Below are 16,439 nucleotides of genomic sequence, written 5' to 3' on the forward strand. Positions count from 1 at the left end.
GGAAGAAGGAGACTGACAGTTTTAAAGGGAGTGAGACACGAAGTAATACAAAGAACAAATTTGGCTGTCAATGATTTGCCAACTAGGAAGTTATTGGTGACCGTAGAAAAAGCCATTTTATTGTTTTAACTGGGTCAGGTGTCAAATTGCAAAAGTTAGCAAGTGGATGGAAAATGATGAAAAGGAGACAGAGTCACATTCTTCATTGGGAACTGAGAAGCAAAGAGAATATGTAGTTACAGGGCACAGAATCTAAGGAGGTTTAGATTCATCTTTGCTTATTTATTTTCAGGAAGAATGAAATATAAATGTATCTATAGCATCATAGTCACTCACTTCACAGGCAGCCTCTAGCTATTGGCTCTATAAATCACATGTAAAGGGGGACCCTCACAAACCCTGAAGGCTGTGGCGGTGTCTCTCTTGCGTGCTCCACTGGAAAGAGCCACCTACCAGTATAATAAATTCACCTGTGTGATTTACATTCTCAGTCCAGTGAAAAGTCACATCCTGGGTGATGCTTTATGACACACCAATGTACTTTCACACGGAGGGGAAGTAGGCATGGTATTCATCGCCGCCCAGAAATACCGGGGACGGTTTTGTCAAAGTGTGTGAAAACTTGCTGGGAGTTTAAATGGACATAGCTGGAACTGTTTGCGTGACCTACATCCCAGGGAATATTGTAAATAGTGTGTCTTTTCTTCATGCTGCTAGCTAGGGGTAGCACATGACCTTTGTGCTTTTGTGTTAATTTTAAAATTTGAAGTTTCACTGCTCCCTCAAGGAAATTTTTAAATAAATCTGTTTTTTTAAATGATTTTTCTCATCAGTAGCTTTCCTCCAAAGGAGCATTCTTATGCAGAAGGGCAATCCACATATACCATTTTAAGCCAGAAGTGTTTGGCACACTCTATTTCCAGTGCTACAGAATGGGGAGTATATGTCTATTAAAATTCTTTACTCATTCTTTGCAAGACCAGTTCTACAGCGGAAAATTCATTTTTCCACAGGAATTTTAAATCATATGTACATGTTGTCTACACGCTCTAAAACTTTTTTATATATTATACTGCCGTATTAAAGGCATCAGCTTTATATAAAGGAAATTGCTTTGGGGGGCAGCATGCTCATTGAAGCTCCACAGTGTTTTCCTTCTCTTTTTTTTTTCTGACCTCCCCCAACTCCCAATTTATATTTTCTCAGCACAAATCATTTATCCTAATGTGATGGGAGGAATTGAGGTCAGAAAGCTAATAAATGGCAGATGCCTTCCTCCATTGCTGTTTTCAGCCATTGTGCATACTACACGGTATTCTGTAATAGCCACTGAGTGGCTCTGATATCCCACCGCCTCGAACAAGCCTTAGCTCCACCATTTACTGCTGTGTGACATTTGGCAAGTTACTTGACCTTTCTGTGCTTCAAGCTCCTCTTCCTTAAAATGCAAGGAATGGTGGTGCCTACCTCACAGAGTGTTTTGAGTTTTAAATGTGAGAAACGCAGGTAAACTGCTTGTAACATGCCTGGCATACATAAGCACAGCTTAGCTAGTATCGCTTTTTAAAAGCAAAAAAAAATGTACATGATCTTTCTCAGTTGTAGAATGTACTAATATTTCTCAGTGGTAGAATGTACTAATATTTTTAATTACTGGAAAATGAGGACTCACGACTGTGATTAAATAAAAAGGAAAAGGACTGATATTCAGGAATGAACAAAGATTTTAAAGCTAAATAAATCTGGATGTGGACTTCCATTCTGCCACTTGGTGCTCTGTAGCTAACCTTAGTAACAAATTATTTCATCTCTCTGAGCCCCAATTTTCCATGTATAAAAGGGATAATGATAGTTACCTTATGTGTTTCTTAAGTAGATGAGAGAATATTGTGAGGGACTCAGAATATAATAAATACTTAATGAATTTAAGTTTCTCACTATAGTTTTAAAGTAAATTCTTATTTTATTATAAAGGCAAACCTGCACATACAAGAAAGTAAAAAAGAACCCGAATTCACGTCTAAAGCAAAACATCCCTTTCTTCATCGCTTCCTTGAGTTGTTGGGAAAAAAAAAATCCCCAAAGCTTTGAGAAAAGAATGTTTGACTGTTTTTCATTACTGTACAAACCCAAATATTGGAAGTTTGATTCATGTTTGTAGCACACATGGTCATTGAATTGCAACATCCTTAGTAGATTTTCTGTTGGATTTGGAGAGAACCCTTAGGTAATATATTTATCAATCCAAAGCAAAAATCGAAAGTGAAAAAGAAAAATCACACATACATAAAATTTCTTCCTAAATGTCAACATATTATTTTCTTAAATGATCTATAAGTCTTTTAAAAGGTTATTTACTTAATTTTGTCAGGATAGAGTTCAAACAGTAGAGGCAAATAAGCATCATGTTTGTTTTCAAAGCTCTCCACGGAAAGGGTCGATATTCTCCAACCTAACCAGTTTGTAAACCTTATTATTAAAACACTAGAATATCTCCAAAAATTGTTATTACCATTGAATGGATTAGAATTTTGTTTTGTTGAAGGAACAGAAAACTGGCTTAAACACACATCAACTTGTTTTTCTCACATTAAAAGCTATCTGGACAAAGGTGCTGCCAGTATTGGATCAGTAGTTCAATAATTTCAGCCTCAGCATGTCTGTTAATCTTTTAGCCTTTCCTTTGTGATTGTTGCCTAATGGACCAAAGATGACTATAACAAGAGCCAGTATCATGCCCAAGTTGAAGACAGGCAAAAGGAGTGACTGACAATTACAGATGTCTTTCCTTTTCATCAAGAAAAGCAAGTCTTCCTAAAGGCTACAGGAAGACTTATTGACATTGAGCAGGACTAGGCCACATGACCACCCCACTGCAAGGGAAATGGAAGAAGTATTTAATTTTCCAGCTTCTACAATGGAAATGTCAAGGGAGAATGGGGTGTGAGTGTCTGTTGGAGTTAGTGAATAATGTTTCATACACCATTATCAAGGAACTACTTGTTCTAAAATCTACAAACCAAGCTAACTAGACCTGTTATCTGCTCTAATCTTTACTGCCCTTAGAAAACACTATTTCTAATTCTGCTTTATATACTTGAATATCGATCCTAGGTGACTCAACATTATTTCCTAAATGGAATATATGTATTTCATTAGTGCTAAATTTGATACCAGGTGTAGAATAGTTGTGTTTCCTGTTATTGTTTCTACCTGAGCTAAGAATATTTTCTTTGGTGACAATTATTTATTGCTTGAAATGTGACAGTTTTGCACTACTGAGTCCATAAAGAAATTATTTTACAGGTAGGGAGGCAAAGCATCTGTTAGTATGATCAAATCCTTAATCTAATGGCTGTTAAATAATTCCCCACACATTCTGAAGTCTTACCTAATTTCAACATGCACCACTTACTTTTCTTTCCCTTTTTTGAAACTCCTTAGACCATTAAAATAATTTCATGACATTCATTCCTTCTGGGAACATTGGAGTCACATCTGCTTTGGCTGTTTTTTCCCCCCTTTCTCATAGATTGATAATTTTTACCAAGCTACTACCTAATATTAATGTATTTCAAAAGTATTATCTCTTAATTAGTGGAGTACTGAGGATGAAATAGTGGCTGTTTTTGGCCCAGGTGTATACACCAAGGAATGTATGGTTTGTAGGTGTTGTAAAATCATTAATAAATCTAACTAAAACTTGGCCTTCCTTTTATTGCCACCTGTACTGCCAATTCTAAACAATGTACATGATAAAATACCCTACCTGTTAGGGCAAGCTACTGTGACCCACCTCTCCGCTTCTAGTATGCTCTACTTTGTAAATTTCCATTTTTCACTTTCAAATAAGTTAATAGTTTAAGACAAGCAAACATTGTCTGAAATATTTTATATGGGAGAAAATTCAGGGTTTCTTTTCCTGGTTTTATCACCGTGATTACAGTCATGGCATCACAACTTGAGTAAAAACAAATCGGGAAAAAAGAAATAGACAGGATTTAAATGCAAATTGGACATAAATATAAAACTGTAATAAAGGTAGAATTTGACTATTTTCTGCAGCATATTTCTGCTTTTAAGCTATTGAATACCCTTCCCTTCCTAAAAGGAAAAAAAATAAATGAAAACCCCAAATTCAAGTTACATTTATTACAGTTTTTCTTATTTCAAAATTGATATCTCAAACTCAGTATTTCTATTTTGGTTTTGGGCTAAACATAGAATACAAGAAAGAGGCAGCATAAGGTAAATTCATACCATTTGAGGAATTGTATATAATGAATTTGATTGTATAATAATATGAAATACTGAATGTTAAGTGCTTGCTAGCATTCCAATCTTTGTTTTTCTGTTATATTGAATTAAAACAACAACAACAACAAGAACAAAGTGGGAAGAGATAAATTTCCCAAGTTTACTGTGATCCTTTATTTTTGTAGGCATTTTTGGACAGAAACTGGAGGATACTGTTCGTTATGAGAAGCGATATGGGAACCGTCTGGCTCCAATGTTGGTGGAGCAGTGCGTGGACTTTATCCGACAAAGGGGGCTGAAAGAAGAGGGTCTGTTTCGACTGCCGGGCCAGGCTAATCTTGTTAAGGAGCTCCAAGATGCCTTTGATTGTGGGGAGAAGCCATCATTTGACAGGTAGATGCCACAATTTTACTAACCGTCTTCACTGAGAAATTCAGACTGAACTGACAGGATGCAGTTAGCTGAGGAGGCATAACCTTGATTGATGTGGTAACAGTTTACAACATAGATTATTTGGCCGCAGGAGTTTGCGTTGTTTCTATTAAGTTACAAAGTCAAAAATTGGGCACCTTAGATATCTTTCTCTTCCATACTTTCCATCTTAAAACATTATTTTTTGTTCTTTTTCTTTGGTACTAAAGTAAAACTGTATTAAACTTTTGCACTGGAAGAAGTGAATTTATAAAATAGGATTCTTGTTTAATTTTTTTAAATTCTTTCCATTAAGGAATATTAAAAGTATTATGAGTAGAGATTAAAATATTGGCAATGTAATTAAAAATAAGTATTTCAATAATAACAAAAGCATTATATTTTTAAATATATAGCTCTACTTTAATCTAGAATAGTTTTACAGGGAAACAAGGAGAAGTACAGCATGGTGAAAATAAAAGAATAGTGGCAGCCCCAGAGAAGAAAATATAAAGCATTCCTAACTCCACTAATAAAGAGTTAATCTGGCTAATATTTTGTGAATTATCTTCTCTTTACTTTTTGAAAGCTTAGTAGAAAAAATAAAATTTTGTCTTAATATTGTCAACATTATATACCAGAAATGTTTTCATATTAATAGTTGAAAAATACCCTTTTATTCTAATATATTTTAACTTAACATTTTACCATTAACAACTTCTGTAAGCCTCTTTTTAAATATCTAATATTTCACTCTACAGGTATATTATTCACAACTATTTCAATATCGTTAGACATTTACATTATGACATTTTCATATTATAAATACTATTGTAGTGGATATACATTTGCATAAATACTTTCTATTTTTGGATTACTTAGGATAAATTCTCAGCATTGGAGTTTTTGGATAAGAGTAATCCTGATGCTTGAAAATTAAAAATAGCCTACTGTCTTAGTCCATTCAGGCTCATAACAAAATATCATAAATGGAGTGGTTTATAAACAAAATTTATTTCTGAAAATTCTGGATTCTGGAAAATCACAGTCAAGGCACTGGCAAATCCATGTCTGATGACTTGATCTCAGTTCATAGATGGCACCTTTTCACTGTGCCCTCAGATGGTGGAAGGTACAAGGCAGCTCTCTGGGGCCTCTTTTTATTTTATTTTATTATTATTTAAGTTCTGGGATAAACGTGCAGAACGTGCAGGTTTGTTACATAGGTATACACGTGCCATGGTGGTTTGCTGCACCCATCAAGCCATCATCTACAATTAGGTATTTCTCCTAATGTTACCCCTCCCCTAATCCCCCACCCCACAACGGGCCTGGTGTGTGATGTTCCCCTCCCTATGTCCATGTATTCTCATTGTGCAACTCCCACTTATGAGTGAGAACATGCGGTGTTTGGTTTTCTGTTCCTGTGTTAGTTTGCTGAGAATGATGGTTTCCAGCTTCATCCATGTCACTGCAAAGGACATGAACTCATCCTTTTTTAAGGCTGCATAGTATTCCATGGTGTATATGTGCCACGTTTTCTTTATCTAGTCTATCATGGATGGGCATTTAGGTTGGTTCCAAGTCTTTGCTATTGTGAGCAGTGCTGCAAGAAACATACGTGTGCATATATCTTTATAGAAGACTGATTTATAATCCTTTGGGTATATACCCAGTAATGGGATTGCTGGGTCAAATAATATTTCTGGTTCTAGATCCTTGAGGAATCACCACACAGTCTTCCACAATGGTTGAGCTAATTTACATTCCCACCAACAGTGTAAAAGTGTTCCTATTTCTCTACATCCTCTCCAGCATCTGTTTTTTCCTGACTTTTTAATGATTGCCATTCTAACTGGCGTGAGATGATATCTCATTGTGGTTTTGATTTGCATTTCTCTAATGACCAGTGAGGATGAGCTTTTTTTCATATGTTTGTTGGCCACATAAATGTCTTCTTTTGCATAAATACTTTCTATTTTTGGATTACTTAGGATAAATTCTCAGCATTGGAGTTTTTGGATAAAAGTAATCCTGATGCTTGAAAATTAAAAATAGCCTACTGTCTACTTTTGAGAAGTGTCTGTTCATGTCCTTCACCCACTTTTTGATGGGGTTGTTTTTTTCTAGTAAATTTGTTTAAGTTCCTTGTAGATTCTGGATATTAGCCCTTTGTCAGATGGATAGATTGCAAAAATTTTCTCCCATTCTGTAGGTCGCCTGTTCACGCTGATGATAGTTTCTTTTGTTGTGCAGAAGCTCTTTAGTTTAATTAGATCCCATTTGTCAGATTTGGGTTTTGTTGCCATTGCTTTGGTGTTTTAGTCATGAAGTATTTGTCTGGTGCCTCTTTTTTAAAACATGTCTAAACACAAATTTAATGAGTTGTAGATATAAGCCCAACTTGTGACCGTGGGTAATAACAAATCACAGTTTAGTTATAATTATGAAAATCATGAAATCAGAATGCAAACGAAAGCCTTTATAAGATGAACTTTATCAATGATGACATGAATATCATCATTAAAGATGGCTTAGTTTTCTTTTTTTTCTTCCTTTTTTTTGAGACGGAGTTTTGCTCTTGTTGCCCAGGCTGGAGTGCAACAGTACAATCTCGGCTTACCACAACTTCCACCTCCTGGGTTCAAGCGATTCTCCTGCCTCAGCCTCCTGAGTAGCTGGGCTACAGGCATGTGCCAACATGCCTGGCTAATTTCGTATTTTTAGTAGAGATGGGGTTTCTGCATGTTGGTCAGGCTGGTCTCGAACTGCCGAGCTCAGGCGATCCACCCGACTCAGCCTCCCAAAGTGCTGGGATTATAGGCATGAGCCACCGCGCCCGGTCTTTTTTCTTTTTTCGAAACAGAATCTTGCTCTGTCGCCACACACTGGAGTGCAGCAGCATGATCTCAGCTCACTGCAATGTCCACCTTACTGGTTCAAGCCATTCTCATGCCACAGCCTCCCGAGTAGCTGGGATTACAGGCATGTGCCACCATGCCTGGCTATTTTTTGTATTTTTTTGTTGAGATGGGGTTTCACCATGTTGGCCAGGCTGGTCTCAAGGCCTAGGTTTCTATATGTCTCAAGGTCTGCTTTGTATTTAGAATAAGTAGTGCAATGATTGTAAATAACAAACAAATAAAATAACATTATGCTTCTTAAAAGTTACATATGAAAAGGGCTGGGCGGGGTGGCTCGTGCCTGTAATCCCAGCACTTTGGGAGGCCAAGGTGGGAGGATCATGAGGTCAGGAGTTTGAGACCAGCCTGGCCAACATGGTGAAACTCTGTCTCTACTAAAAATACAAAAATTAGCCAGGCGTGGTGGCGAGCGCCTGTAATCCCAGCTGTTTGGAAGGCTGAGGCAGGAGAATCTCTTGAACCTGGGAGGCAGAGGTTGCAGTGAGCCAAGATCAGGCCACTGCACTCCAGCCTGGGCAACAGTGCGAGACTCTGCCTCAAAAAAAAAAAAAATTATACATGAAAAGAAACACTTTAAAAATTACTAGAGACCTTAATATTTAACATAAATGTATAATTTGTCCTTTTCCTTTATAAAGTAAAAAATAATTTACTATTCTGTATTAGTTTGTTTTCATGCTGCTGATAAAGAAATATCTGAGACTGGATAATTTATATAGGAAAAAAGGTTTAATTAATAACTTACAGTTCCACGTGGCTGAGGAGGCCTCACAATCCTGGCAGAAGGCAAGGAGGAGCAAGTCACATCTTATGTGGATGGCGGCAGGCAAAAAGAGAGAGCTTATGCAGGCAAAACTCTTGTTTTTAAAACCATCAGATCTCATGAGACTCATTCACTATCATGAGAACAGCATGGCAAAGACCTGCCCCATGATTCAATCACCTCCCACTAGGGTCCTCCCATGACATGTGGGAATTGTGGGAATTACAATTCAAGATGAGATTTGGGACACAGCCAAACCATACCATATTCCTTCATTTTTAAGGTTTTATTTTTATTTAAAATGTATATTTTTTCCTATTGTAAATATATTTCTTCTGTTTTACTTTTTTCAATTTTTATTTTAGAATTGCGTACAGGTTTGTTACAAAGGTATACTGTATGATGCTGAGGTTTGGAGAATGAATGAATCCGTAACCCAAGTAGTGAGCATAGTACGCCAATAGGTAGTTTATTTCAACCCTTAGCGCCCTCTCTCCCTCTCCTCTCTTGTATCCCCCAGTATCTGTTGTTCCCATTTTTATGTCCATGTTTACCCAATGTTTAGTTTCCACTTATAAGTGAGAACTTGTGATATTTGGTTTTCTGTTTCTTCATTAGTTCACTAAGGATAATGGTTTCCAGCTGCATCTATGTTGCAGCACAGGACATTATTTCATTCTTTTTGATGGTTGCATAGTATTCCATGGTATATATGTACCACTTTTGCTTTATCCAGTCCACCATTGATGGCCACTTGGGTTGATTTCATGTCTTTACTATGTGAATAGCACTGAAATGGACACATAGGTGTATGTGTCTTTTTGATAGAGTAATTTCTTTTCCTTTGGATATATACCTACTAGTGGGACTACTGGGTTGAATAGTAGTTCAACTCTCACTTCCTTGAGAAATCTCCAAATTGCTCTCCACAGTGGCTGAACTAATTTACATTCCCACTAACAGTGATTAAGTGTTCCCTTTTCTCCTTGGCCTCACCAACATCTGTTATTTTTGGACTTTTTAACAAAAGCCATTCTGACTAGTGTGAGATGGTATTTCATCATGGTTTTGATATGCATTTCTCTGATGATTGGTGATAATGAGCATTTTTTCATATGTTTGTTGGCATCTTGTATGTCTTCTTTTGAGAAGTATCTGTTCATGTCCTTTGCCCCTTTTTTAATTGTTTATTTGGTTTTTTGCTTGTTGATTTGTTTAAGTTCCTTATAGATTCTGGATAACAGACCTTTGTCAGATGCACAGTTTGTGAATATTTTATCCCTTTCTGTAGGTTGTCTGTTTACTCCCTTCATAGTTTCTTTTGCTGTGTAGAAGTTCTCTAGTTTAATTAGGTCTCATTTGTCAATTTTTGTTTTCGTTGCAATTGCTTTTGAAGACTTGGCCATAAATTATCTGCTAAGGTCTGAGACCTCTTTTGTAAGGGCATTAATCCTATTCATGAAGGCAGAGCCTTGATCACCTCCCAAAGGCTTCACCTCCTAATACAATTACAGTGGTGATCAAGTGTCAACATATGAATTTGGGGGAACACAAGCATTTAGACCGTAGTACATACTAAGTGTTATTTCTCTGCGAAAGTGTAGAATTAGTACATGGATAGACACATGGTGAGTATGCAAACTGTCGTAGTCTTTTTAAAGCAATTTGGTAATATATTTCAGGAGCATTCATTCAGGCAATTTCAATCCCAGAAAATAATCAGATATGTAGAGCAAACTTAAGTGCAAAGTTGTTTATTACAAATTGTGTAACAGTAAAAACTGAACACCAATTTATTATCTCCATGTGAGTGTGGTTAATTAAATAATGGTGCATTAATATAAGAAAATATTATACAGTTTTAACATTTGAGGACAATTTTAATTACATAATGATAAATGGGAAAAGAAAACATGATCAATTAATTGATTAAACCCATGCCTTTTACAAAAAGTATTACAAATAGTTTATAAGGTTTCATAAATTTACTCTGACAGAAGAAATATATGTGGAGGTACAGAAATGAATTCAGAACAAGGATCAGAAAACAAATTTCAAGACTGTAAATATACTTTTTGCTGAGGAGCTGCATCTCTTATTCTATACTTTAAAAAGAAAATCAGATCAATAGTTATATAGGTTAACCCTATCCGCAACATATAAAGAATGACTTATGTAGGAGAAATGTTCATTTTTAGTACCAAAATTAGCAAGAAATAGGTCAATAGGATCCTTATAATAGAATATTGTATAATGGGATAAGCAACATCCTCTACAATGAACTTCATGAGACAATAATGAGTTTCAGTGCCCTCTTTTAATATTTATATATGGCTAATTATATGACACTGACATTATTGCAAAACATGTTTATTAAAATTATTTCTCCATGGGCATTTATAATTTGGTTCTTATAGCAGATTTTTGCTAATGTAGGGGAATGGAGGAATATTTTATATATTTTAGGATACCTGTAAGAACAGATGTGCCCTGTAAGCAGTTATCTCCAAATCAAGTTCTTGATAACTATTGGCTGACAATAAAATATTGTCCAAAGTTTATAAAATGTGACCTTATTATCTCTTTTATAAAATGTATGTATTTTTGCATAAAATGAACCAATGCATAAACAGACTGAAGAAATCATAAAAAAAGATTTCTATTGCCAAAAGACTCTATGAGGTGCTGGGTCTTTCAGAAGTCTTAACAGGAGTGTTATACTCATACCCATCATTTGGCTTTTTCCTTTAAGCCATGTTTTCCTGTCAGCACCCTGGATTTTGTCTTTTTTTCCTATGGCCATTTCCTACATTGAGACTCTTTGACCAGCTAGAGATATTTTCTTAGGGCTGATGGAGTTTCTCAAAGTTCTAAAAAATGGAACAGTTTCTTTTTTAGATCACGTTGCTCTTATACTACCTTAACATATGCACAAATAAAAGAAGCCAATTAATACATTCAGCATTTGGCCTGAAAACCTCCTTAGCTAGGGCCACAAGTTCACCGAGAATGTTCTCTATATTCCAAGTTACCGCAGTCTATAGTCTTGTTAATTTTTCCAGCACCGTTTAATAAGCATTTACCTTTCTCTAGCCTCTAATAGCAATTTTTTTTCCCTGTTCGTCAAGCTCTTACTAATAGTTTCCTCACTGGCTGCGCAGACTCTGCCTGGTTCCAATACTAATACCCAAAACATATTTTAGGTTTTTGTTGCAGCAGCACCCAATTTCTAGTATCAATGACTGTTTGAGGTATCTATTGCTTCATACCAAACCCAATCCAAATGTTTTTAGTTTAAAACAACAACTTTTCAGATTCTGCACATGGGCAATGCTCGGCAGAAAGGCTCTGTCTCTGTTCCACTTGGTACTGGATGCTGCAATTTAGTGCAGCTGCAGTATCCTTGAGAGCTTTACTGACAAGACAGGTGCCTAAGTTGGGCTGGCTAAAATAGCTGATGGCTGATTGAGTCTCTTATTTTCTCTTCTCAGTCTTGTATCCTTCAGGGCTCCTCCCTATAGCTGATAGTTGAACTCTTTACACCCTGGCTCGTACTGAAAGACAGTAAGGGTGGAAGCTACAAGACCTTTAAGGGGTAGGCCCAGAACTGGTGCGATGTCACATCCACTGCATACTCTTGGTCAATGGCAAATCACAAGACCAATTCAGCTTAAAAAGGGGAGAAAGCTGACTCTACTTCTTGATAGAAGTAATGTTATAGATATATAAGGATGAGAGAAACTATCAACAGTCACCTTTGTGAACAATCTACCTTATTCATTCATTCAACAAATAATTTTGGAATGTTAACTATTTCTTAGATACTGTTCTGGATGAAAGAGGCAAGGTGCATTCTCTTCTGGGGTTTGCATTACAAGTCATGGGCAGATAAACAATAAACAGCAAATATATAAATAATTTTGAAAAGTAATGAGGGTGACATGCTAATATGGTAGTGAATAAAGTGGTGGAGATACCCGTCTCCTTCTTGAGGACGTAATATTTGAGTTGAGATTCGAATGACAAGAGGCCTGTTATACCTATGATATGGTGGAGGTATAACAGGCATGTTGCAGGTAGAAGAATAGCAAGTGCAAAATCCTAGAGACAGGAACAGCTTAGCTTGCTTGAAGAACATAAAGAAGGCCATTGGGGGCAAGACACAGTGGCTTATGCCTGTAATCCCAGCACTTTGGGAGGCCGAAGTGGGAGGATCCCTTAAGGGTAAGAGTTCCAGACCTGACTGGACAATCAAGTGAGACTGTCTCTACAAAAAAAAAATCAAATTAAAAAACTAGCTGCCTGTGGTGGTGCACACCGGTAATCCTAGCAATTTAGGAGGCTGAGGCAGGAGGATCACTTGAGACCAGGAGTTTGAGGCTGCAATGAGTTATGATCATACTGCTGGCACTTCAGCCTGGGTGGCAGAGCAAGACCCTGTCTCTAAAAAATAAAAAATTAAAATTAAAAGGAAGGAGGTCACTGTGACAGGAATGCAGTGAGTGATGATGAATAGTGTCCACAGAGGTTGATTCTGTATGACTTGGCAGATTATAATAATTTTTTTCTTTTTCTTTTTCTTTTCCACTTCTTTTCTTTTTTCTTTTTCTTTTTCTTTTTTCTTTTTTCTTTTTTTTTAAGAGTCTCCCTCCATCACCCAGGCCAGAGTGCAGTGGTGCAATCTTGGCTCACTGCAACCTCTGTCTCCTGGCTTCAAGCGATTCTCCTGCCTCAGCCTCCCAAGTGGCTGAGATTACAGGTGCACGCCACCACACCTGGCTAATTTTTGTATTTTTTTTTTTAGTGGAGACAGGGTTTCGCCATGTTGGCTAGGCCGCTCTCGAACTCCTGACCTCAGGTGATCCACCCGCCTTGGCCTCCCAAAGTGCTAGGATTAACAGGTGTGAACCACCACACCTGGCCTATAATAAGAAATTTAGTTCTTATTCTAAGTGAAATGGAAATCTGTCAAAATATTTTTAGCAAGTAAATGAAATAATTTTATTTACATGTTAAAAAGTCATTCTGGCAATCGAAATATCCTTTTGATAAATTGTCAAGCTTGAATCCCTTGGTCTCCAGTGGCAGATATGCAAAATCCTGGATTCTGCTGATTAAAAGAACGGGTTCCCAGATACATGAATGGTGAGGTAATAAAAGAATAACATATTTGTGGCAAAATGTAATTGTGAGATACACAGGGAGGGGAAAGAAAATCCATAATTTCCCAGAGGATGGTGAGGTTATTTTCAGAAACTTGTCCAAGCAGAGTGTTCTGCCCCTATGTGTTTTTTTTTTTTTTTAGTTAATTGGCTGTTTGATATTTCACATGGTCAAGTCCTAGCTCAACTTTGGTCATTGGGATGTGGAGACAAACTGCCGGAGAACGTTCATTAGTTCAAGTCTATCTCACCCAGGTTCTCTAATCCTTCCCCTGTTGTTTTCAATGTTTTGTACATATCTGCCCTCTTCCAAAGAGCATCTGTGTTCTTAAATATGCCTGTGCTTTTGAAGCTATGGATCCTTTTGGGGTCCATAGCCTCAAAATGATAAAAATACAGACTGTGCATAATGCTTTGAATAGGTATTAAGTTGTAAATACAAAAATGTTTCCTTGTGAAACATTCTAAAGAGTAAGAATGAATGAATATTTTCCCTGTTTATTCTAATAATGCTTATTTATCACCAAAGAGTCAATAGGATTCAGGTTTTGTCTTTGTTAAAATATATTTATTAAAACCTAGAAAGAAGTTCCCACAGGTATTCTGCAAAGACAATCTCTAGACACTGACATTATACCTCTAATGTTAAGCCCTGAAATTTAATTTTTAAAGAGAACTTTAAAAATAGCATTTTAAAATATCATAAAGTTATTAAGTTTGATACCATAAAGTTATTACGTTTAATTTGAATATTATTTAATTTAATACCATAAGGTTAAGTTTAATTTGAATATTATTAAAGTTATATTTTGATTATAACATTTTATGTACAATTTAGAATATGGAAGAATACAAGAAGGAAATATGAATATTTTAAAATTCAACACTCCAGAGAGCTCTTGCTATACATAGCAGATAAATAGATAAGCAGAGATTTAGATGTATCAAAATTCAGCTATGTATAAAAGATATCAGAATCATACAGCTTTTATATCTTACCTTTTCTCCTTCACATTATATCATGGACATTTTCCCATGTCATTAAGTAGTTTTCACTGTGTGTGATCTTAAGTACTATAATCTTAAGGACTATGTAATAATTCGTTGTATCAATACATTGATTTCTTTAATTCTGCCCCATTTGTTTTCAATGTTTTGCACGTATCTGTCCTCAGCTGAAGAGCATGTATTCATACATCTGCCTGTGCTTTGGAAGCTATGGATCCATTTGGGATTTGGAAGATAATATTTCACATTTGAATGAGAAGAAACACTTTGTCCTGTGTGAGGGAAAAACAGAAAAGGTGGTGTGAGAAAAAAACATTTGAAATTCATACGCTATTGGAATTTAGAGTAGTTGTGAGTGCATGGATGAGCCTTTATTAAGCCACGTACTTTCTGCTCTTCTTTAATTATATTGGATACTCTTTTTTCCAGTTCTGAAGTTCAAGTTTGATATTTTGTATAGGCATGACTCATTGTTCGTACAGTTATGACATATTCCGACATACTCCTTGGCCAGTGAATTTTGTGAGAAAGGGCATTCTCATTGACCTGAAAGAATTTGTATTCTTTCAGTTCCTGTCAACTGTAAAAACAAACAAACAAACAAAAGAAAACAGATATCATAGTTTCTAACCATTCTTGTCTTTATTCTTTCTATTTAGGAATGGAAACAAATTAAAACATAACTTTTTATGTTAAACTTCCAAGTTTTGAGGGGACAAAAATGAAATCTAGAATGTGTAAAATCAAATTAGATACTGAATATTATTTTGTTACCAAAGCCCTCCAGATGGTATCAGCTGTTCAAGAAGATACATTTTGGTGAAGCATTGGGAAGGTAGGGTCAAGAATGGCAGTGTGGTCACCATCCTAGCATTAACTGCTGGGCAACAGAATAACTATGCTCTTACAACACAGTGTTCAGGAGCAAGGACAGAGGCTTCATGAAGCCAGGAATTTTACACATTCTGTCCAAGAATCCTGTAAAACAACTGCTGTTTGAGGTACCCCAGCTGCCCACCCACGTACTCAGTTCACACTTCCCTTGTTCCTCCTTCTCCTATTCTCCCCTTTCGCTTATTTTTCAAATTTGTTTTGGTGACTAAATAAACTGCAAGTCCACAGAGATAAAATGAAAAAATAAAAGCCTAAAATTTAGGAGACAGAAAAGCCAGACATATTTTAATTTAATCCTCTGGGAAGGAATTTAGGTCTGGGAATTACTGAACTGAGTTATGAAAAAGTGAACTTGAAAGTAGGGAGTACTACAGACACAGTAGAGATTTTTCAATATTAGTATGTGTAAGAATGACTTAGAGAAATATCTTAAGATTCAGAAACCCAGACCCCACTTGCTCTCATTCTGACTGAAATGGTTGGAGAATGCCCAGGAATCTGCATGGTAAATCCACAGGGGATTTATTTATTTATTTATTTATTTTTTATTTATTTTTTTTTAATTTGCCTGTGCTGCCCAGAGGCAGGAACCACGTCCTCTTAGTCATGGACTTATCACCTGCACCCAGGAGAGAGGCTGGCAGAGAGCAGGCACGAGGTCAGGGCAGAGGGAGACTCATAGGCACTAGTGCAATTATTATAAGCATAAAGATATTGAAATGAGGAGAGTGTCCAATGTGGAGGGGAGAATGAGATCTGGATTCCAAGGGAAGACAGGAGAAGGTGCCGTAAGGAGACGGAAATAAGCCCGTCCTCCAAGGCGAAAAGCTGGGGCCAGTGAGGCAACAGAGATCACTCTGACTGAGAGTTGGTTACAGGGATCAGAGGAAAGGAAGAGGAGACAGTGGAGGGCTCTGAAATCTGGTCTGTTCAGTGTAGGCTCTTGTTTTTGACAGAGCATATGTGCACTTTGCAATCAGAGATTGGGAAACCCATTTGACCACCACTGCATTAAAACAA

At 36.6% G+C, this 16,439-nt stretch overlaps 1 protein-coding gene across 2 annotated transcripts in view; it reads left to right on the top strand.

Annotated features, from left to right (window-relative positions):
- Positions 1 to 16,439, top strand: part of ARHGAP24 (Rho GTPase activating protein 24) — a 521,725-nt gene that overhangs the window by 457,844 nt on the left and 47,442 nt on the right. For both annotated transcript variants that reach the window (XM_003265851.4, XM_003265852.3), the window contains one exon: positions 4,443 to 4,650. In XM_003265851.4, the coding sequence (XP_003265899.2) occupies positions 4,443 to 4,650 (208 nt within the window). The remainder of the gene's footprint in view (positions 1 to 4,442; positions 4,651 to 16,439) is intronic.

The sequence above is a fragment of the Nomascus leucogenys genome, chromosome 9, assembly GCF_006542625.1.
Source record: "Nomascus leucogenys isolate Asia chromosome 9, Asia_NLE_v1, whole genome shotgun sequence".
NCBI classification, from domain to species: domain Eukaryota; kingdom Metazoa; phylum Chordata; class Mammalia; order Primates; family Hylobatidae; genus Nomascus; species Nomascus leucogenys.